This window comes from Cavia porcellus, unplaced genomic scaffold, assembly GCF_034190915.1.
Source record: "Cavia porcellus strain 051 isolate PalLab524CR breed Dunkin Hartley unplaced genomic scaffold, mCavPor4.1 scaffold_12, whole genome shotgun sequence".
Lineage (NCBI taxonomy): Eukaryota > Metazoa > Chordata > Mammalia > Rodentia > Caviidae > Cavia > Cavia porcellus.
Genome location: NW_026947495.1, coordinates 16,509,038 through 16,531,298, shown reverse-complemented (window position 1 = coordinate 16,531,298; position 22,261 = coordinate 16,509,038). Strand labels below are relative to the sequence as shown.

The following is a 22,261-nucleotide window of genomic DNA, read 5'->3' as shown; positions in this document are numbered from 1 at the left end:
ATTATATTAATTCAGATAGTGTTTTAAGATTGTATTCAATTTTTGTATTATCTATTTCAGATTTTCTGTAGAGCAACATTTTTTCTCCTTTTTTGACTTACAGATATCATTCATAATAAAATGTTTATTGATTCCTTTAGGAGTTAAAAAATAGCATGTGATGGACATTTTAAATGAAAATTATTTCATATGATATTGTTTTACTAAGAATTCTGTTAAATATAGTTTTAAAATTTAATCATAAGTGTACATCATCTGTACATATTTCCAAACTAAGATGCTTCAATTAAGGAAGAAAATGATGATTTACTTTGACAAAATTAAAATTTGAGTTTGAGTTTGAATCTGAATTTGTATTAAAATACAAATTGAATTTTAATTATGTCCATTTTCCAAAACAACTGCCACGATCTAATATGTGGCAGTATTGTTTAAATCATAATTTTATAATTATAAATTAAATAATATATAGCTATACCTCTTTTTTTTTTTTATGGTATATTGTAGCTTAAATCCCAGGCCTTGACATCTTAGTTTATGATGATTTAAATCCTGTTACTCCTCGTTTTCCACTGGCAAGATTCAGAAGCAATCATCTTTACATAACTGGGCTTGTAGATAGATTAGTTTTCAAAAGGAAGATACTTAACATTATTTTTAAAATGGAAATAATCAGTATTATTGCCTTTACTGTTATGAACTTTTGTAAAATGGTTTAAAAATCTCTATGAAACATGACTTTTATAAAGCAATAAATCAAGGCTTTACTTTGAGAAATAGTGAAGCAATTTATCATGTAGAGTGAAACTAATGTGATGTTATGTTTTTTTATTCTGTCAGCAAGTACACCGAAACCTGAAGAACTCAGGTGAGTAATGTTGTGAAGCTAGGAATTGATGTAGAATATTCTGGAAATTTATGTAGTTGCTGCCATTAAATATTTGTATAAGACCTGTCTTATTGTCAAGCTGTCTCTCAGCATTAGAGGTATAGCAGGGAATAAATACACACACAATGCCAGATAAAAATAAGAAAAATTAAGCAGTTGAAGAATGAAATGAGAGTTGATATGGTATGAGAATGAAATTTGTTACTGGCAAGTGCCTAAGGATATAAAGATAAATTATAATCCTTACAAATAAGTATCTCCAGGAACAAAGATTATTTTGCAAGTAAACAGTTTTAGTTTTAGGATCAGTCCCACTTGGTCGTGGTATATAATTTTCCCTTAGATACTGTGGGATTTTAGTTTACTAGTATTTTGGTCTGAAATTTTTATGTATGTCTTAGGCTGGCTTTAATATCAGATATCAGGTCTCAGCAGAATATGTTTATAATTATTGTCTCCTATTTTTTGAGATGAGTTTTAAAGAATTGATATTATTCCTTGAATCTGTAGTAGAATTCACTATCAAAACCATCTGATCCGGATTTTCTCTTGTGTGAAGTTTTAAAATTCTTGAGTCTCCTATTACAAGTCTATTTTTCATTTTGAATCAGTTTGGGTCTTCATGTTTCTTAAATTTCTCAATCTCATTTATCTACTTTTTTTGGTACATAGTTCATATTATTCCAGTTTTTCTTTCTAGTATTGTACTGCTTCTCTTTCTTTTTTGATATTTTACTTTTTTGTATGTGTGGTCAAGCTAAAAGAGTTTTTGTTTTGTTTTTGCTATTGAAATAGAACCAGCTTTTGGTTTCATTGATTTTTTTTTTTTTAAATTTATTGTTACATTCATTAAGGTTCACTCTAATGCTTCTTTCTTCTGTTTGGTTTAGGATTTAGTTTAGATCTTTATTCTGGTGTGTTTTGTTTTTATAGTACTGGGAACTTCATAATAGGATAGTACTTTACCACTGAGCTAACACACAAATTTTAACTGGGGATATAGCTCAGTGGTACAGTGCCTGCCTACCAAGTCAAGGTCGTGAGTTCAATTCCCTGTACTAAAAAAAAAAAAAAATTTTAAACAGGTCTCACTCTATTGCCCCGCCTCCCAAGTAACTGGGATTGTGGATGTAAATAAAAACTGTGCCCAGTTTTTATTTTCTTTTTAACATAATTCAGCTATGAATTTTCTTCTAAAACTGCTTAATTATATTCCATATATTTTACTTTCTTTTTTTTATTCATCTCAGATTATTTTCTAACTTGTGATTTGACAGGAAATATTTTATTTTTACGACCTGTGGATTACTTAGAAATGTGTTGCTTAATTTCCACATATTTGTGAATGTTTTGATTTTTCTTCAAATTTCATTCTTTGTGGCTAGAGAACAAATTTTGTATGACTTTAGACCCTTATATGTATTAAGGCATACTTTTGATAGCTCCATTAATTTTAGTAATGTATATTATTGTACATATAATGTTATAAAGCTTTTCACAAACTATTGTATTAAGGTCTGCTGGAATGTCTATCTAAAGAATCATGTTCTGACCATACCCACAAATCTAGTTTCTTCTAAAATTTATTTGTACTGTTTCGGGGTGTTAAATATGGTCAGACTCACCTTGAAATTATCCTAATCAGTTTTTTCACTTGAAAAATTATTAAAGCTAGACTCTGTATAACAATTCACTGCAAAAGCACTCTGTTTTGAACAAAGATTGCTGTTAAATGTTTTTAGCCGTTAGTAGGCTGTTAAAAATAACAGGGAGAAAGTAAAGCGTTCTCTTTATTGGGGGAAAATTTAATTATGTAAAGTACCAAAATTTTATGTCTTGACTGGGGGTTGTGCTTGCTTGCTTGCGCTTTTTTTGTCTTTATTTATTTATTATTATTATTTTTTTTTTTTTTTTGTCTTTTTCCTTTTTATCGATACCGGGGATCGAACTCCCGACCGCCTGCTTGCACTTATGCCGCTGAGCTAAATCCCCAGCCCCTTTGTCTTTATTTTTTAAAATTTTATTATTTTATTTTTGAGACAAGGTCTTGAGTGCAGTTAAGGCTGGTGTTCGGCTCACTTTGTGAGGCTGGTCTGGAACTTGTAACAACCCTCTTGCTTCAGCCTCCCAAGTGCTGAAATTATAGGAGTACGCCACACCATGCCCGGCTTACATTTATTTCTAAGAAGAGCTTTTAATAGAAAAGCGGTGGGAAAATTTCAGAGGTACTATGTACTTATTAAACATTTTGCTTAATAATACATCATGTCTTGCTTTCCTGAAAAGGCAGCTGGAACAATATAAAATGAAAGTCCACCTAGTGAAGTTTGTAGAAATACGAAAAAGGCATTATGATGTTGAAAAGTTAAGACTTAGTGACACCTCACTTCCCCAGATTAATTTGTTCCGCAGTCATCTCTAATGTAGAGTTTGCAAACAAAACTCAAATGGTTTGTAAACAAAAGCATTCCAGTGTTTTACTGTATTCGCGAAATTAAAGGTCATTTAAGATTTAGTCGCTTTCCTGTTACTGAAATAAAATATCCAACACCTGCAGCTTAAAGGAGGACAGGTTTATTTTGGCTCGTGGATTTCAGAGGGTTCAGTCTGCAGTTGGCTGACTTCAAGGTAGAAGGGTGTAATGGAGGACAGCTGCTCGCCCTGTGGCAGCAAGGAAGCAAAGAGAGAAGGTTAGGAGTTGAGGAACGAGCAATACCCTGCAAAGGTGCACTCCCAGTGGCACCCTCTTCAACCAGACCCTGCCATCTAACACCTCCTTTGGCTATGAATTCATAAATGGACTGTTCCACTGAGGTGTACCTTCCCATAGCCCAGTCACCTTTCAACAGCCGCACTTCTGAATATATGAAAACTTTCGGAGACATTTTAGATCCCAGTCATAATGAAAATGTTCTGAAGTACATGTTTCTGATTAGAAACGGAGCATGAAAAAATGTCTTAGAATAAAGATTAACCTAAAAGTAATGCTTTAGTGCAGGTTAATAGTAGAAATTGGATACTTAAAGCACTGACAGTCTTTTTATTTTCAAGTAAAAATAACCTTTTAGAAAAGCAGGGAAGAGGGAGCCCCAGCTCCGCTGAGTGCCAGTTATAATAGTGCATGAGAGAACCTGTGCTTGAACTCACATATGTGCCCTTTTACTTTGGCCTTGCAGTTGTTTGCATGAATGGTTTCACTCCAGTGAACCATGGAAAACAATATTTTTTGAAAGGACACAGCAGTTTGACATAAAAAACGTCTTGACTGTGTACTTTGCAGTTTTAGGGTTTTTTTTAATTGCCTGATGACAGTAATTTTCCTTATACTTCCATCTTTATGTTGTTTTGTCTCCTTATATTGTATTTTTGTCTCCAACTTTCTTGTGAATCTTACTCAAAGTTTATTAAGAAGTGGTGGCATTAACCGGATAGTCAACATTCTGGTTCCTCACCAATACTTTATTTTTGAGAACGGGTCCTGGCCCAGGCTGGTCTCAAACTTATGGGTTCAAGTGACCCTCCTGCCTCAGCCTCCTGAATAGCTGAGACTGTGTGTACTGCAGCGTCTGTTAGTTCTTTTTATACGAATTGAATGAACAGAAAAGGGAGAAAAAGAAGAAACAAGTAGAGGGGCGATAGGAATAAAAAAGGTAATTTACTATATGTGATTATTTCTAAAGGAAAGCTATGACTAGGTTAGTAATGAGAAATCAATGATTTCATACTCCTGAAAGTAAAATAGTATAATTGTAAGAAAATAGTGCTTTCTGCAGTGTAACTTACCTGAAAAAAAGCAGCTGTGATTCATTATAACTTATTATAAGCATTTTTTATGTTAACCTTATTTATTTTTCTCTCATCACTTCAACTATTTTTCTCTCATCACTTCAACTGAAGTTATTTCCAAATAAAGGAACAGCTTCAGAGGATAATAAAGGGACTACACAGTATCACAGATCAGTGAGTCTAATTTCTATAGCAAGCAAGCTGCATGCAGCTTCAGTAATGTTCAGGATCATCATTTACTTATATTGCATAACATTTTGGGAAGAGCAGTACAGTAAAAAGTTGAGCTTTACTTGCGTATTTTTTTGGTTACCTTGTCAAAGGAGCTACACTTTTTCTGTGTTTTAATGATTTCGTAATTGATTTGAAGGTAAAATTGCAAAGTTCTTAAGACTGAAATTATATTTCAAGTTATATATTATGAGTAAAAAATTAGTTACAAAACTATGCCTTTAATAAGATTGGAGAAGGAGAAATCAGTTAGGTTTTTTTTTTTTTAATTTTATTTAAAAGGAAAAAGAGAAAAAACAAAACAAAGCAGTGTAAGGGTACAAGTAATACAGAACTACCAAAAAAAAAAAAAAAAAAAACAGTAAGAAATCACCGGTTAATAGATTACATATTATCATCTTAGAGATAGTGCTCAAATTACAGTATCAAAGCATACAAAGTGGACCCTCAAACAGAGAGACTGCAAACAGTTGTGTTCAGTGATCCAACCAAAAACATTAATATGGTCAGCTATTTAACACCCCTAAACACTCTTGCTGTTGTATCATTTAGAACTCTTTTTTTTTTTTTCCCTTTCTTTTTTACAACAAAATTTACACATTTTGGGTTTTATTACTCCTTAGTTCTTATTACTTTTGGGGGGGGGAGAATAAAGTCAAATATGGCAAAACAAAGCTGTCAGTCAAACCAAGGATAGACATAGCACATGATGTAAAACAGAGTACAAGGTTATCAACAATGGTTATCAACGATGTCTCTTGTTTCCTTAAAAAGAATTGTCTATCTCATTAGATATTATAAAGTTGAACAAAACAGTAGAGAACAAGACCAATAAAACTTAAGCATTGTAAACATTACAGGACTTCCAAAGGAGACAATAGTCAAACCAGAATGGGCATCTTAGTGAATCTTACTGCCTTCAAAGTAGTTGCCTATACCCTCAAACTTGATACTATCATACAGAATGGAACAGAGTCTAATCAGTCAAAACAAGATAGTGGGAGTATTACAGGACTTCCAAACAAGTTAATAGGAAATCAAAAAAGTTACTATTATATACCCTGCTAATTTTTTAAATTTTTCCCCTTAATTAAAAAAAAACATAAGAAATAACTAAGTAATTTTTTAATGAATAAGGCAGAGATTGAGATAAAACAGGACATAACAATATAACAATACAGGTCAAAGCATGACGAAATCAGTTAGGTTTTAAAAAGAGATTTTTCAAATCAATTTAGTGTATATTTTATGAAGCTTTAGAATAGAGGACCTAGAAGACTCCAAACATAAATGATAGTAAAAAGGAAAGAATGCTCATTACTCTGGTTTGATCAGTGCATCCTGTGTACATAATCAAATGTCACGCTGTGTCCATGATTATGTTTAATTATTTCATGTTAAAAATTTTTTTAAATGGATCATTCATTTAATCTAGTTATTAAACTATATCATAGAACAGTTTTTCTTATTGACTGGTTGGTTTTATCACTTTTCTTTGTCCTTTTGTTAATTATTAATTTAATTCTCTTAAATCTCATGCACTTGAGGAACCTAAGGAGCAGAGAAAGAGTTAATGGCACAATTTGAATTTGACTCCAGACAATAGGAATGCAAATTCTGGTGATTGCCCCTGTAATTGAAATGTAGTTCATAAAAAGTAGGATATAAATGGCCCACTTCTCATTACCTAGCCTTTCAATGGGCCTCTTTAATCTTGAGTTCTTTCTTAATTGGTTGGGTTTCATCTTGAGGTAGATTTTGTTTTGCTGTCATTTCTTAAATTCTTAGTCTGGATGCTATAGTCAGATTTTGTGTTTAAGAAGCTTTGTTGTTAGTAGAGTGATATCTTAGCAAGGTTATACTGCTCTTGAATATTGTTATGAAGAAGTGTATGCCAGCCTGACACTCGCATTGACTTGCTTTTAAGTGTGCTTGGTGTGTCTTATCCTTTAAGGACCCTAATAAGTGTTTGACTGTATTTAATTGTGTATCTCATTTTCCTGGAGGATGGTGCTACCATTAAATCTGTAGGCTGTTTTTTCACTTTCAAGAAATTTTCTTCTAAAAACTTTTAATATATCTTCTTTTACATTGTATTTTTACTTCAGAGGTACCAATTATTGCGTTAGAATGTCTGAAGTTGACAGTCATTTTTCCTTCATTCTGATGGGGTAACATTTGAATCCTTATTTTATTGAATGCATTATTTTATTTTCTACTATTTTACAGTTTGTTTTTGTTATAGGTTGAGAGGGTTTGAAGTTTTTTAAAAGGCAGGGCAGGTTGGATGGTGGCACAGAGTACAACCTAAACCCAAACTTTTAAATATATTTATAAATTATTTGGAGAGAAAAGCATACATAGAAATTTCTGACTTTATAGTAAAGCCTTTGGGGTAATAAAATACTGAGCTCTTGCTGACAGTGGAAAATACTGAGTGAGTAGGAACATATAAAAGTGACTAGTATATTCACATGGAACATTGTGCTGGGTTTCTTTAAGGAATTGTTTATGCTTTTCTTTTTTTTGCCATCTTTGTCCAATGAATAAACAAGATAAAAAGTAAGTGTCTAAAGCAGGACTAAGTGCTCACTTTGGCAGTACATATACTAAAGCAAAATTAAAATAAATGTTTATGGAAATATCAAATGAGCAGCCTATAAAAAAGCAAAGTGTTTTTAAAAAAAAAAAGAAAAACAAGTATGCACCTATAAATATTCTCTGGGCATCTGACAGTCTTAGTTTTGGATACTACTGATAATTTTTTTTTTTTTCTATAACAGAAATGTTGCTATCTTTGATTCTGTTTTCACTGTTGTATATAGTCTTAAAATTAAAGCCTTGCAATTTTAGATATAATTCCTTAATATATTTTCTCCCTATTACAGTGTTCACAACAGTGTTTCAACCCAGAATAATGAGTCACAACAGGTAAGATATTATTAAGCTTCAAAAACACTAGAACATTTTAGTTAATTATATTAAATAATATTAATTTCATTTTCTTCATCTATTTTAAGTGACTCAGTAATGTCTAACTCCTTGTTTTAAGATGTTATAATTAGAGCAAATGCGCTATAAAACATTTTCTGTCCCTGTAATTCCAGGAAAATTAAGAAAATACTAATATTCAATAAAATCATTATAAGAGTCCTATGTTTATCACTATATGAATAGGATTCTATTTTACTACTCTATTTGTGATATTTTCTCTAAGAAAAATAAATGATTTTTATAATTTTTGCCCAAAGGCTTGGGGTGTGAGATCAACTGTGCCTGTGATTCCTTCGACATCCTCTGGCCCTGTGCTGGTGGAAATAGAGAATCTTCCAAGGAGTTCTGGGATGGATCAGCATGACAGGAAATGGTTTGTTAATTTCTTAAACCAAATTATTGCTTGTTTAATTATTTCTAAATTATATGCTATAATCTTGGAATACTTTAAACATGGTTAAAAGCAAATTATTCATATTTGTGAGCTGACAAGCATAATGTTGATCAGTCATAGAAGTAAGGAAAATAAGGTATGTGGATGAGGAAGAAAGTGCATTTGTCCAAATGAAGAAATGTCTAAAGCAAGACTAAGTGCTCACTTTGGCAGTACATATACTAAAGCAAAATTAAAATAAATGTTTATGGAAATATCAAATGAGCAGCCTATAAAAAAGCAAAGTTTTTTTTTTTTTTTTTTTTTTTTTTTTTTAAAGAAAAGCAAGTATGCACCTAGTCTTAGTTTTGGATACTACTGATAATTTTTTTTTCCTATAACAGAAATGTTAATATCTTTGATGCTGTCTTTGTTGAGATGGCTGTCTTTGTTTTGATAAGCATGATCTGGGAGTGGTAGATGGTTCTCTGTTGAAAAAACTTTCCTGCTAGTCACTAAAACTTTCCCGGATCTATAAGAAAATGTTACATGTCTTTCCATGCAGCATGATGTTACAACTTTAAATGTTTTCTTCACTAAAGACTAAATGTAAAGTCAAAAAGGAAAATGATTGAAGTCTTATAAAATATAGCATGAGGGCTGGGGAGTTAGCTCAGTGGCATAAGTGGCTGCCTGGCAAGCACGAGGTCATGAGTTTGATCCCCAGTACTGCCAAAAAAAAAAAAAGCATGAAATATACCATATTTTGGAGATTCAGAGATAATCTGATAAGAACAAAGATATTTATTTAGCGTTCCAGGGTCTTTTTCTAGATAGATAACAAATACACAAATATGGATATTTTGTGGCTTAGTGGAGTTGATCGGTTGACTTCATTTTTTCCCAAATGTATGCAGCTTTGGGAAGGGTGGTGCTGCTTGAGAATTATTTGATTCAGTGATCATATTATGTGTATCATCTGTTCAAATTTTTTGTTTATTTATTATTAAACTTTGATGATTCATAGGATTTTTCTCTTTTTCTCTTGCTCTTAGTTGGTTTAGTACCTGAAATCTAATGAGTTTCTGTGGTGATCTCAAGGTTTTGGTCAGCTTTCTATGCAACCAGTTCTTCCTTCATGGTGGTGGGTCAACAGTGGTTGGTGATTATATTTAGTCTTTGCTATGTAATTTTTGTTTTTCACTATTACTATTGGCTTAACTAACTGCAGGGTGCTTTGCTCTTGGGGTGAATATTTTTACTTCAGTTCCGAATAACTTGTGATTAAGATCAGAAGGATTTCACATTTTTCCTTTTAAAAGAATTTTTTTTCTTACCTGTGCTGTATGGTGAGGCTACTTTGTGCATGTGGACACACAGTTTCAAGAATGAGGCCATTAAATGTCAAATTTTAGTTTTAAAGCCATTTTAAAAAGTTTAATTCCTTATTGAAAATACAGCTCCAAAAAATAACTATGTTTTTATCTTCTTAAGCTTTCTTTCTTTCCATTCACTTACTGGCAAAGAAAAGTAATACTGGGATGTCAACAATTAAAAAAACTGCCTTAATATGTTTGTCTTTTAATAAAGAATGAGAATTTGGCTAGTTTGCATCCTTTGTTCTAACATTATACCTTTGAGTTTTTTCAGCCTAGTAGGTATATGTTTAAATCCCTTTGTTAGGCCATACCCAGATGTTTTGCTGCATCCTCTAGAGAGCGAATGTATGTATTGAGCTTAATTGATTTTTCAAGAGAAATGAAAAATTTGGAGCTGTGTGTCCTCCTTTTATGTAGTTGTGCTGAGACCTCCTTTTCTGAAATGTAGTAATGATCCCTAAAATCTGATGAGCCTCGGTGTGTGTTAACAGGGCATAGCACTAAAATACGGCTCTGGCATGTCTTGGAGCTAATGGATTTTCCAGCCTTATTTAAAATACATTCTGCATTGAATTCTGAGTTTCTGCATGCCTTAAAAGAATATGGAACTTTCCTCCTTTAGAAAGGTTAAATTTCAAAATGTTCCCTAGGTTTGAACACTTGGGCAGAATAATAGACCATCTTATTTCTTACGATTTGTAGCCAATTTAAACCTAGTCCCTGTTGAAACCTTTAGCTTTTTGTTGCTGATGTTTTAAGTGGTATCATTAATTTGGTGAATATTTAATCAGTAACTCAAAATTCATCACTTCATGTAATTTAAATATATAAATCATTTGTAAACAAGAAAAGAAAACTGAATAGTATTTAAGAAAATCTTACATTTATAAGGGAGAACATAAGCCTGATTTTCTAAATTTTCAGACTTGAGTGTCATGATTTTTATGTCTAATACAATAATTTTATTTGAAGAAAAGATTTTTATTGTTTAAAAAATGCCTTCCGTATTTGTTGTGAAAAATCCTTTTCAGTTTTCCTGAGGGAAAAAGTTGAGGGCTGATATTTTGGTTCAGTTAGGAAAATAACACTATTTTAAAATATTTTGAGAGATAATTTTATATTTGGGATGATTTTTCTCTTTGTAGTTGTTTGAAATAATCTACTTCCCTTTTGTCATATTATAAAATTTTGATTTGCTGAACCTTGTCAATTTTTCTATTGGAGGACTGATCACATCTAACCCCATAACTATGTGTCTGCATGTTTCAGTCTTCTGATTCTGTAGGCTTGTTCTGTAGCACGGTAATAGAAGGTATCTAATATTCTTATTAAATTGGTTCTTGGAAGGGACTTAAATCTCATCACAGTATCTGTACCTGTTGTATTTCATTTTGATGTCCCTTGAACTTTGGCTGAAAAATACAGTGATTATTAATTGGAAACACTGATGCAAAATTGCATGGCTTCTGAAGTTCCTTTTTTTTTTTTTAATATTTTTAATTGTTTTCTGGATTTCCGTTTTGTGAAATCTCAGTTTGGGGGACAATTTTCACAATTGTCCTTCTCTACATAAGCCTTTGTCCTTGAGTAGCATTCACCTTTCAGATATTTGAGTTAAGTAGATTGTAATTTTGTTCTTTGTTTCTGGGTGTTTTTGTTTTTGTTTGAGACAGGGTCTTGATATGTAGTTTCCTCCAACTTTCATCTGGCCTTTTCCTGCCTTAGCCTCCCAAGTGCTGGAATTAACAAATGTGTACCACTACACCCTGGCCTGCAGTATTTATTTCTTTTCATTGGAACCCAAACATTGCTGCCTTTGATTTTTTTTTTTTTTTTGAACCATTTCAGGAACAGATACAGAATGTCTTTCTCTCTGTGAAATTTCCCTTTAATTAATTTAGCTAATTCTGATTACTCACACAAATTGTTACTTTTCCAATATGTATCCTTTTGTGTATTTCTCCCCCTTGTTGTTCTTGAATGTTGTTGCATGGAGTATATATGTTGGTAGATGCTCAGAGCAATGGTGCATGCTAATCACATTGCTTTTTTCCTGATTACGTCTTTCACATCTGATTTCTCCGGTTCCTACTCACTAACTCTGCTCCCTTCCCACTCCCCAACCATCCAGGCTCTCTGCTGCCAGTGACTGCTGTCAACATGGTGGAAACCAGCTGAATACAAGGGGCCTGCCCCCACCCCTGACCGCACATAGAAACTACCCAGACTGTGTCCATGAGCACAATGTGAAGAATGCAGGAGTCCGTCATGGTGCTCGTTTTCCTGGCCACACAACCATGACTGAAATATGAGTGTTAAGCCTTTTAGGCCTTGGGATGCTTGTCATCCAAGTTGATGGTGTACCTTTTCTGATATTTATAAAAGATTGGTCACATGAGGAATATTTGGGAGAGCTTATTTTATACTGAGTCTTTAGTTTTACAGTTCTGTTTCTGATTGAATTCTTTTGAAAGGAAGAGGATTTTAAGAAGCTCTATGCTATCCATGACAATGACAGGTATTGCCATGTTGGAAAGTGTGTGTATGGCACTGTGGAGAGGATTTTCATGATTTTAGCCTGTTAATAAATGACTCAGAATATCTCCCAGGAAGTTTGTGTTTGGCTATCAATTGTCTCTCCACCATGTGCTATCTATACACATTGAGATTTAAAGAAAGGTTAGTGTTAAAAGCACTTCAAAAAGAAAGCATCATCAGTCTTGATGTATCAGCCTTTTATAGTATTTTTATAATATTGTTCTTATACTCTGTTTTAATTTCTTAAAGTGGCTAATTCCTTACTTTTAGTTAAGTGTGTTTTAATTGGTAAAAATTTTAATATACTTTACTTTTTAATAAGCACAAGTATTTTAAATTAACAATTTAGAAATCACATTAATGGTGTGAGCCATGTAGTGAGAGAAGTCTGATTGGTTACTTTGAATGGTCAACCAAGAGTTAACCGAATGAGTATACAAAATAGAAAATATATATATTTTTAAACTTTATTTTCTTTTCTATCTCATCTCATCTCATATACTTCACAAAATGATTACCCAGGTTTTCAGTAACCTCATAACCTGGTCTTGAACAACCTTTAAAATAAAATTCTGGAGACACTGAAGCATCTATCATTTTTAGATTGACTGGATATATATTGCTATCTTTGAACTTGGGCAGGTAACTAATCAAGGCTTTAGTTTGATTTTAGAGGAAAATTAACTGGAAAAATATATTTCTGATGGGATAGGAAGTCATACAAGGGAAGCATCTCCTTTAGCATTTTTTCAAATTTTAGGAGAACTTTTAAACTATAAATAGAAATTTATAATGTTTTATAGTCTGAGGATTCATACTGTTTCAAGGTGGTGAAACTTAATTATAAACATTCTAACCCATTTAGTCCATCCTGTTTACTTTAGAGGTCAGTTTTATCCCATAAATCCACTCTGGGATACTAATGAAAACTTTAGAGGGCTTTAATATTGGGCTGTTGGTTGTAAATATTACACAGCTTATCAATAGAAGACCTAAAGAAGCAGAACTAAATAATATTTAGCACATGATATTTATAGGCAGGTTTTAGCCTGTGAGTTTACCATTATAATGTAAGGGGATAAATGTTCAAAGTATTCTTTCCCATGTAGTTCTGGATATGAATGGATACTTATCTTAAATAGCTCCTGTCTGCTAAACCTAAAATCATTTGATGTGTGTAAAAATAAACACTAATGACTCTCACATTAGTTTGAGAATTTACATAGCTCAATTTGTTGTTAAATATTATTTGTGATATTTTTTCTTGAAAGAATTTGTATCATAACATTTTATGATTTTAAGCTCAAAATCCCTGGTTTGTGCTATTCAAAAAAAGATTTTATGAGCTGGGGATGTGGCTCAGTGGTAGAGAGCTTCTGGCAGAGGGTGGGAGGTGTGGAGTGTCTTCTAAGGGTGGACTAGGAATCCCCTGTAATGAGCCTCCATCTCTCTTTGGGTCCTTGCTCTCACTCTGGCAAAGAACAAAGAAATGGGGGAGTCAAGACTGTTATAATGCAAAGTAAAAGTTAACTTAAAATATAACAAATGCAGAGGAAGCAGAAAAGGAGCTATCTTAACAGCAGAGTGGTCCTGCAAGATCTGGAGTATGAGATTTGTTCATACTTATAAAGACAAATTATTTTGTTTATTGGTGTGGGCTAGGCCAATCATGGTCTCAGTCTATGTTTCTGGGAAAAGGCAAGGTCAGCATACAGTAAATGTGAGTAACACTTTCACAAAGAATACAGTAGGGTACTTTTTTTTTTTTAACATGTGATATACAGCTTTCTGTTTTGTAGATTTCTTTATTTTGTAGATTCTTCCATATGCTTTAGGATTTCACATCAGTAGTTGAGCATTGCTCACCCAAACATCCGAAATTTTAAGTGCTCCAGATCTGAAACTATGTAGGGTAGAGATGACTGTACAAGTAGAAAATTCCCCTCCAAACCTCATGTGACAAATTATAGTCAAAAAGACAGGTGCTATAGCAAGAAGACAAGGAAAAAAAAATGCTCTGGAAATACACTGTTGTATAAAATGACCTTTAGGTTATGTGTATAAGGTGTGCGTGAAACATAAATTAGTTTCATTTTTAGCCTTTGGTGCCATCCCCCAGATATCTTCATTTATATGCAGATATTCTAAAACCCAAAACACTTTTCTGTTCCCAGATACTTGGTTAAGATATTCAGCTTGTGTCATGAGTATTTGTTCTTACTACTAGTGTTTTTAAAATGGCTATACATGTTTCTGGAGTAATGAGGAATTTACAACCTTGTTATTAACTTAGCTCTACTCTGTACTTTATTATGCCCAAAGGGTCAGTGATCATAAATTCTAGATTATAGAAGTAATACCTTCTAGAAGCACCCTTTTGATCAAGGAATTTATGACACAAATCCAGGATCACATGCTGGCATGCTAATTAGTACTTCTGCTAATTTTATGTAACAATTTCAACACCTTACATTAAGGGTTTTTAAGAAAGAGAATTTAAAAAAATAGAAATGATACAGAATTTCAAAACAAGCCAGACATGGTAGCACAGGCCTGTAATCGCAGTACTCTGGAGGCTGAGGCAAGAGAATAGTTGCTCAAATTACCACATATCAACATGCAAAATTGATCAACAATAAAAGCACTAAGTGTTCCTTTCAGTTAATAGAATGAGTAATACAAAATACAATTATCTTAGCTATCTTGTGTGTGTGTATATATGTATGTGTGTGTGTGTGTGTGTGTGTGTGTGTGTGTATATATATATATATATATATATATGTATGTATTTCTCTTGTTTCCTCCTTTCCCCCATCCTAGTTTTTCTTTCCTTTTGAGCATTTTCTTTCCCTTTCACAATATCTATTGTACCTTGTGGATCTTATTTTCTCTATCAGTTTCTTACACTAGGGAGACAATATGATGTTTATACATACAAGTCTGATTTATTTCACTTAGGAGTATGATCTCTAGCTGCATCTATTTACCTAGAAAAGTCTCAAGGTTGACTTTTTATGGCTGAGTAGTATTCCATTATATTAAAAAACAAACTTCAATCTTTCTATCCATTCTTCAATTGATAGTCATTTAAGTTGTTTCCAAGATTTAACTATTACAAATTGTGCTGCTATAAACATAGGTGCGCATGTAAATGCTATGGTGTGATGCTTTTAATTCTCCTAGAAAGATACCCAGCAGGGAAATAGCTGGGTCAAATGGGACCTCAAATCTAAGGTTTTTGAGGAATCTCCACATTTATTTCCACGGTGGTTGCACCACCCTACACTTCCACCAGTAGTGGAGAAGGATTCCTTTTTCCTCATAGCCCCACCAGCATTTGTCATTGGATTATTTTTTGATGGTAGCCATTCTTTCTGGCAGTGAAATGGAATCTCTGGTGTTTTGTGTCTCTCAAATGACCAATGAATGATACTGAACATTTTTTCATATATTTGTTTGCCATTTGTGTTTCTTCATCTGAGAAGTGTGTATTGATCTCAGATGCCCATTTTTGGACTGAGTCTTTGAATTTGGGGGGCCTGGTTTTTTAAAAATTCTAGATATAAGTCCTTTGAAAGACAGCCAAAATTTTCCCAGTTCATGGATTTTCTTTTCACTTAGGTTGGTTATGCTTTAACTGTGTTCTTATGGATAAGGTAACCTAAAGAAACATACTAAAGCTAAAATCCTTCACACCTGAAAATAAATGAGCTTTAAATTAAGATCTTTATTTTTGTAGTAAGACATTTCTCAGGTGTTTTCCTATCTCTGACTTTAACTTGTCAAATCTTCATATGATAATCATAGATGCACTTTAATCACTTACCAGTCCAATTATTTCAACTACACACCGCCCAAGAGGCATTTAGGGTAAACTGTTAAGTGGGCTAAATGAATTTACAGAGGGAAAGAGGAACTTAATTTGTTCTACGTGCAAAGTATATCAGTTTTTAAAAGCAGCTTATATAGAGACATTCTAATATTGCATTAACAGTGATTCACATTTTTCTTGGATGGAGGCTTAAAGTTTTAGTTCCCCTTCCAAATTTATTATGTATAACACTTGTGTGGATCTTTATTGTTACAGTGGTCCAGAATGTAAAAATGTCTGTGTAAACATACCAAGATACAAAAGAGAAGTGTTTTCTGAATGGAGGATAAAGACATAGCATGAAACAACTGAGCCTTCCTAATTATAATAGTTCTTTGAATTTACAAGACTTTTATGTATTTACTTAGTTGTGCTAAAAACAATTTTTGTTAGCCTTTACTTTATTATCATTTCATTTTGCCAAAACAGTACCATATATTTGGGAGGTAGAGAGTGTAGAGCATGATGTCTTTGGGTTTCAGAAGAAAGAAGAATGTTGTGGAGACGACTGGCTTCACAGAGCATATTAATTCTTCAGCTTTAGTCTCTTTTACCTTCCTTGTATTTTCAAATGCAAACTGAAGAAATTGATAAGACAGTTGTCTAATATTGGTGAAACACTCTAATGATGGAAGCAGTAGTTAAATTTGACCATGGTATTTTTAACTGTTTTGGTTGGACAAACTCTTACTTCTAAACAATAGTTTTTTGCTTTAACAAATTGTTATTTTGTGTTTGCTGTTGAATACTGAGTTTGAAAATAATAAGTTGGATTAATTTATTGTTTAACCTTAGGTATTAGGGCTTGTATATGGCATTGCAAGAATAGAATCTTGTGCCAATAGCACTCTCTTTCCCACCATGTACTTCCTGTATTTTAATGTAAATTATACCTTATCATCAGTTATATCTTAAAGCATTAACATTAGTGGCATAGAAATCAGAATGTGGAGCATGTCACCTTCAGTAACTTCATTTCTTTAATCAATTCTTGTCCATTGCTAATATGCAGCTTTTTGGGGTGAGGAAAGTGGGGCATAGCCTTCCTAAAGAATTAGTAAAGAAAGGAGAAAATTTTTAAAGAAATTGACAAAATGAAAAACATTTCTGTGGCTTTTTCTGACACGTATTTTTATACTGAAGTGGAAAAACAAATAGTCTTGGTCTTCCTGAGCAAATTGTTCTCACAAAACTTTTCTTTAAATTAATTACCTATGCCTCTGTTCCTTACAAGCAACTGTGGCCTCAGTTCTAGGTGGTGGTACTTTTGCAGTTTGTTCTTGACGGCTGGCCAATGTTGTGTTTACGTTGACATGGAGAACAGTTATCTGACTGGGAGAACAGCATTCTACAAGGATTGTGACTGAAGATTCTGAGTGGTGCTGCCTCTTAAAAGCAGGTTCAACAGTTGGAATTCTTATTTTTTGTTGTCATTGTTGATGAAGGAAATTTTGAATTTTTTAAAACTAGTTTTAATAAAGGAAAATTGAGATATACCAGTGTGTGGTTAGGATTTGTAAGAACGTACGTATTCTTTCTTAAAGCCCTTGTGTCAGTAATAAATGAAAAATATTTTAAATTTAAGGAATAGAATAAAAGCAAAGAATTAAAAATAAGAGATGATAGGTGATTGCGGGCTTGATTTATCTTGTGGAACTAATGCAATAGTATTGAGAAATTGTGGGAAACATCCTAGTAGGTAAAATGTCACTAGATGTATACTATTACACAGAAGAGGTTCTTAAAGCTTATGTCTGTAACCCAGCCATTAGTTTCAGGATTACTTACTAGATTATAAGCTCCTCTCTGGAAGTTAGAAAAAACACCTAAGTTTAACCAGCTTGTATTAATTCTTTCTGGGACTCCATCAGCAAAATTCTTGAAAGTGTTTAGAAAGACCTATGGACATTTGGGTACTAGAACATTCAGGTTGTCATTTTGGAGTTTTACAGCCATCTAATAATCGTTAAAAGTATTTGATTGTATTGGAAAGGCATTGAATTACAGTATCGGCTTGAGTCTGGATTTGGTAAGGTAGTCTGGAGAATTTTTTAATGAAAAATTTGAGGAATCTTTTTAATTGACCTTAAACCTATCAGAGTAGCTGTTTGGTCCTTGATGTTTTTGATTTTTCTTGTACACATAGGTACAATGACTCTTTTGCGTATATCCTCAAATTTCTTGGTCTTTCCTTGTTCACAGCTGGTTAAATCCCACTCTACTGTGTGTGTCGATGGTGAAACACATACAGTCTTATGGAATGGTTTTCAAGCATTGACCATAAAATTTGAAAGGGTCTTCAGAGCTGCCTGATAGACTGTCGCATTTTCTTTACTCATTCTTCCACTGTGCTGGGTAGTATTTCTCCTTTTCCCATCCTTTATTGCTTTCTCACTTCTCACTTTTTACTCTCAGCTGATGGATGACCTTGTTTTTATTTTACTGAGAAAATAAGTAGAGGAGGTCATCTGTACCTTCCCTTTGTCAAATCGGGGAATGTTTCTGCATTTAGATATGCATCTTTTGCCCTAGGTGAACCATCTACCTGACCACTGGTTCATTACTTCCTTCTCCTTTATTACTTAAGAACATCAAATCAACAATTTTCCCTTCTCTTCTATGTCATCAGTTTTTCCTATCAACTAAAATATTCTTACCAGTATTCTGGTAACATTCTATATCTTTAAGAAAGAAACTGTTGAGGCCAGAAATTTAGCTTAGCAGCATAAGCACCTGCCTTGCAAGTGTGCAGTCATGAGTTCGATCCCTGGTACCAATAAAAAAAAAAAAAAGACAAAAAATTAAAACTACATATTCCTCAACCAATTCCCTCATTTATTTCATTGTTAGCTAAACTCTTGAAACACGTGTCTGTATTCATTATTGTACTATCTCTTTTCTCTTTACTTTTAAACCTGTTCTAATCAGAGTTTGTCTCAGACACAAAGAGACTGTAGGTTGCATTGTTCATATATTTTTGACAATGGCTTTCCAGCAAATGGCACTAAGTATCTTATTTTAATAATGTAATTACATGGAAACTTTATAATATACAAAAGTGAAGTGTCTTCAGGAGGTACATTGTTCAAATCTATACAAAGTATCTGCATGGGCCAATAGTATTATGCTACCTCTTCACCAGAATAGCTTTTGTTAATGACATATGACCTAGATTTCTCATTTGTAATCAGTTTTCAATGAGGTTTTAATTATTCCAAACATTTGCTTACGTCTGCATGAGACACTTCTCACTTAGCTTAGGGATACTACTCTTGTATCATTTTTTAATCCATTTTGGTAGTTCCTCCTGTCCCTAATGCCCTAAACCTCTAGGACCTTTTCTACCTTTTGTGTAACATCGTTTTCTCTGTAATCTCCTGTAGTTTAGGATTTTAACTGCTGGCTATTAGTAGTTTCTGTTTTATATGAGCAGCCTGAACCTTTTATTTTTAAGCTTAAATATGCTGCTGCCCTTTTGACGTCTTTCCTTATGTATCTTAAAAGCATTTCATTTTAAAAAATTTTTGGAAATCATGTTATTAACATTGCAAGAACAGTCTTATCAGCTTCCAAACAATCCATCCTAATGTTACTTTCCTTAATTTTAATAATGGCCCAACCTAACAATGGTTCATTATCAGAACTAAAATTTTGGATTACTTTTCCATCTCTTGAGTATGCCAGGATGTACTTGACATTCAGTCAGATGTATGAATATGGAGGCCTGTTCTGACTTCTGATGAGACAGGAGTAAACAAAATAGATACTCTCTTTGTTTGCAGCTTATAATCTATTGAAGAATACAAAATGACAGACTTGTAAGCATAGCATATGTAAGATGACACGAAGTGAAGGCAAGGGAGATAAGAATGGTCAAAAAAGACATTTTGACCAGAAATATAAAGGTTTCAGAATGAACAGTCTTAGAGATCCAGTGGGGAAATGGGATTCAGGTAGCACTAAAAGTATAGAGACCCTGGTGGAGATAATGTACACTTGAAGATGATGTATTGGGTGATATATTGAATGAGTCTTTAAGGACAAATGAACTAGGTCACTCTTGTAGAAGATAATGGGAAAAATGTTGTCACCTTGAGGATTTGGGTTTTTGGTTTGAGGAATGTCCCCTGACCCCCAGTATATCCAGAACCTGCCACTACCTGATACAGGTGTAAATCATTAGGCAAGCAGGACTCTAGAAGACTTAGAAGAGGCTGGTGTTAAGGCAGCTTCCCGGTATTTGCATCAGTTTTCCAGTGATATAAAGAATTCAGAAGTATTGGATAGCCAGTCATTACAGGTGAGTGGTCTATAACAAAGGAAATTATAAAGTAGCACAGGGCAAGGTGTAGTTGAAAAATGATGCGCTTCATTTGAGTAAAGAATGTAAAACTCATAGGGAGATGTCATAATGTGATAATGGACACAAGTATTTCTGTGCTGCAAGTGTAGTGTATTTATTCCAGTAAAATATTTAATGCTTTAGCTCTGTAAAGTAGGCTAGCGTAGAAATTAAGGCAAAGAAATGGTATGTAACATCCAAAGTCATACAGTGACTGTGTACATAGTGAGACAGAGTTTCAAATCTTCACAGCTTAGAGCCTTGTCTCAGCCTCAAGAATGGGACCTAGTATGAAGAGTAAAAAGAAATGTAGTAATGACTCTGCTTTAGAATGGCAAGTAAAGAAAGTGTCAAGGATGAATGCCATTTGGAGGAAGACCATATAATTACCTATGTTGTATCCATGTGAGTTAAAAACAGATAATAGTTTCACTTTTGTAAAAATAAACCATAAATATAATAGTACATGCACAAGAATAGGACCCGGATGGATAAACTAGATTTTCAGATAATGTGAATAAGGGAGACATTGTTTCTGTGGCTAGCATATACTGCTTCAAGTAAGTTTAAAAAATAATCTCTAGGTATGTAGGAAGACAAACTGTTTCAGCGAAGTGTCCATGGAAAAGGAGATGAATAGAAGAGAGAACATTTTTACATATTCCTTTGCACATGATTGAGAAATGAGGGTACACTAGGATGTTGTGAAGTATCACAGATTAGAAGTGAGCTATCTAGTTACATTTTAAAAAGTACTTTAAAGTGTGTAATTCATTGGTTTTCAGTAGATTTATAAAGGTGTACAACCATCACCGCTGTCTTAATTCCAGAGCATTTTATTAACTCCAGAAGCAACACCCATTAGCTGTTATTCTCCATTACCTCTTCCCCTAACCCGAAGCAAACACTAATTTAATTTCTACCCCTAGATGTTTGACACATTTTGAAATTTTCCTGTAAATAAAAGCATATATTAATAGACCTTTTGTGTCTGGCTTTTGTTGCTTGGCTTGTTTTTAAGGTTCCTCCATACCATAGCATTTCTTCATGCAGTCATCTTTTGATATCTTTTGACTGCAAGAAGATGATCACAGGTTCAATCATAGCCTGTGCAACTTATTGAGACTGTCTTGGGCTGGAGATAAGACATATTTAAAAATATAACTTTTTAAATCACAAATTTATGTTGATACTTTATGTTGATTTCAAGACAATGGTCAGTATTCTTCTTTGCTTTCCTTAGTTCTTTTACCTGTTTATCTTGCCTCACAGTATAAACCTAGCTCCCAACAGTATCAAAATCCCCATATATATCCACTTAAAATGTAAGCTAGTTTTAGAAATGATAGTCCTACCACTTTCAACAACAGATCTCCTAAGTAAAATTTCATTTTCTCACATAGCTCTTTTTTTTTAGACTAGTTAAAATACTGTGTTTAAAGTTAGTGGATTTCATCTACCTGTGTGATTACATAGTTAAAATACTGTACTTAAATTTTATTCGAGTTAGTTTTATCTCCCCATGTGACCAAGGCATTCATTTGGTGGGAAATGCATTTCAATCTATCTTGATATTGCTTCATTGGGGATTTTAAATTTGCCCAGTGAAATACAGTATTGCTTTTGGATTTACTAGCAATATATCATTAAATACTTGGAATTTTGTCAGTCTCAAAAATAAGAAATGATAATCTCAGTGGGGTCCTCGCTCCACATAGAGCTTTGTTGAGGTACGCTTGATGCTGGGATATAACTCCAGTGGTAAAGGATGTATGTTTCATGTGCTCAAGGTACTGGATTAAGTCTTCAACACCAAAATAAATAATTTGATGATTTGACACATATCTATGAAGCTCCA

General features: G+C 33.3%; 1 protein-coding gene across 9 annotated transcripts in view; it reads left to right on the top strand.

Moving 5' to 3' along the window:
• The window catches only part of Epb41l5 (erythrocyte membrane protein band 4.1 like 5), a 131,887-nt gene that overhangs the window by 53,370 nt on the left and 56,256 nt on the right, over positions 1 to 22,261 (top strand). For 8 of the 9 annotated variants that reach the window (XR_010050760.1, XM_063258938.1, XM_063258939.1 and 5 more), the window contains exons 14-16: positions 841 to 868; positions 7,795 to 7,837; positions 8,158 to 8,273. Coding sequence is in view for 8 of the 9 variants with exons in the window: in XM_063258938.1 (XP_063115008.1) it covers positions 841 to 868; positions 7,795 to 7,837; positions 8,158 to 8,273 (187 nt within the window). In the remaining variant the exon portion in view is untranslated. Of the gene's footprint in view, positions 1 to 840; positions 869 to 7,794; positions 7,838 to 8,157; positions 8,274 to 11,783; positions 17,556 to 22,261 lie in introns of those variants that run through there. The other variant, XM_063258944.1, reaches the window with a different exon arrangement.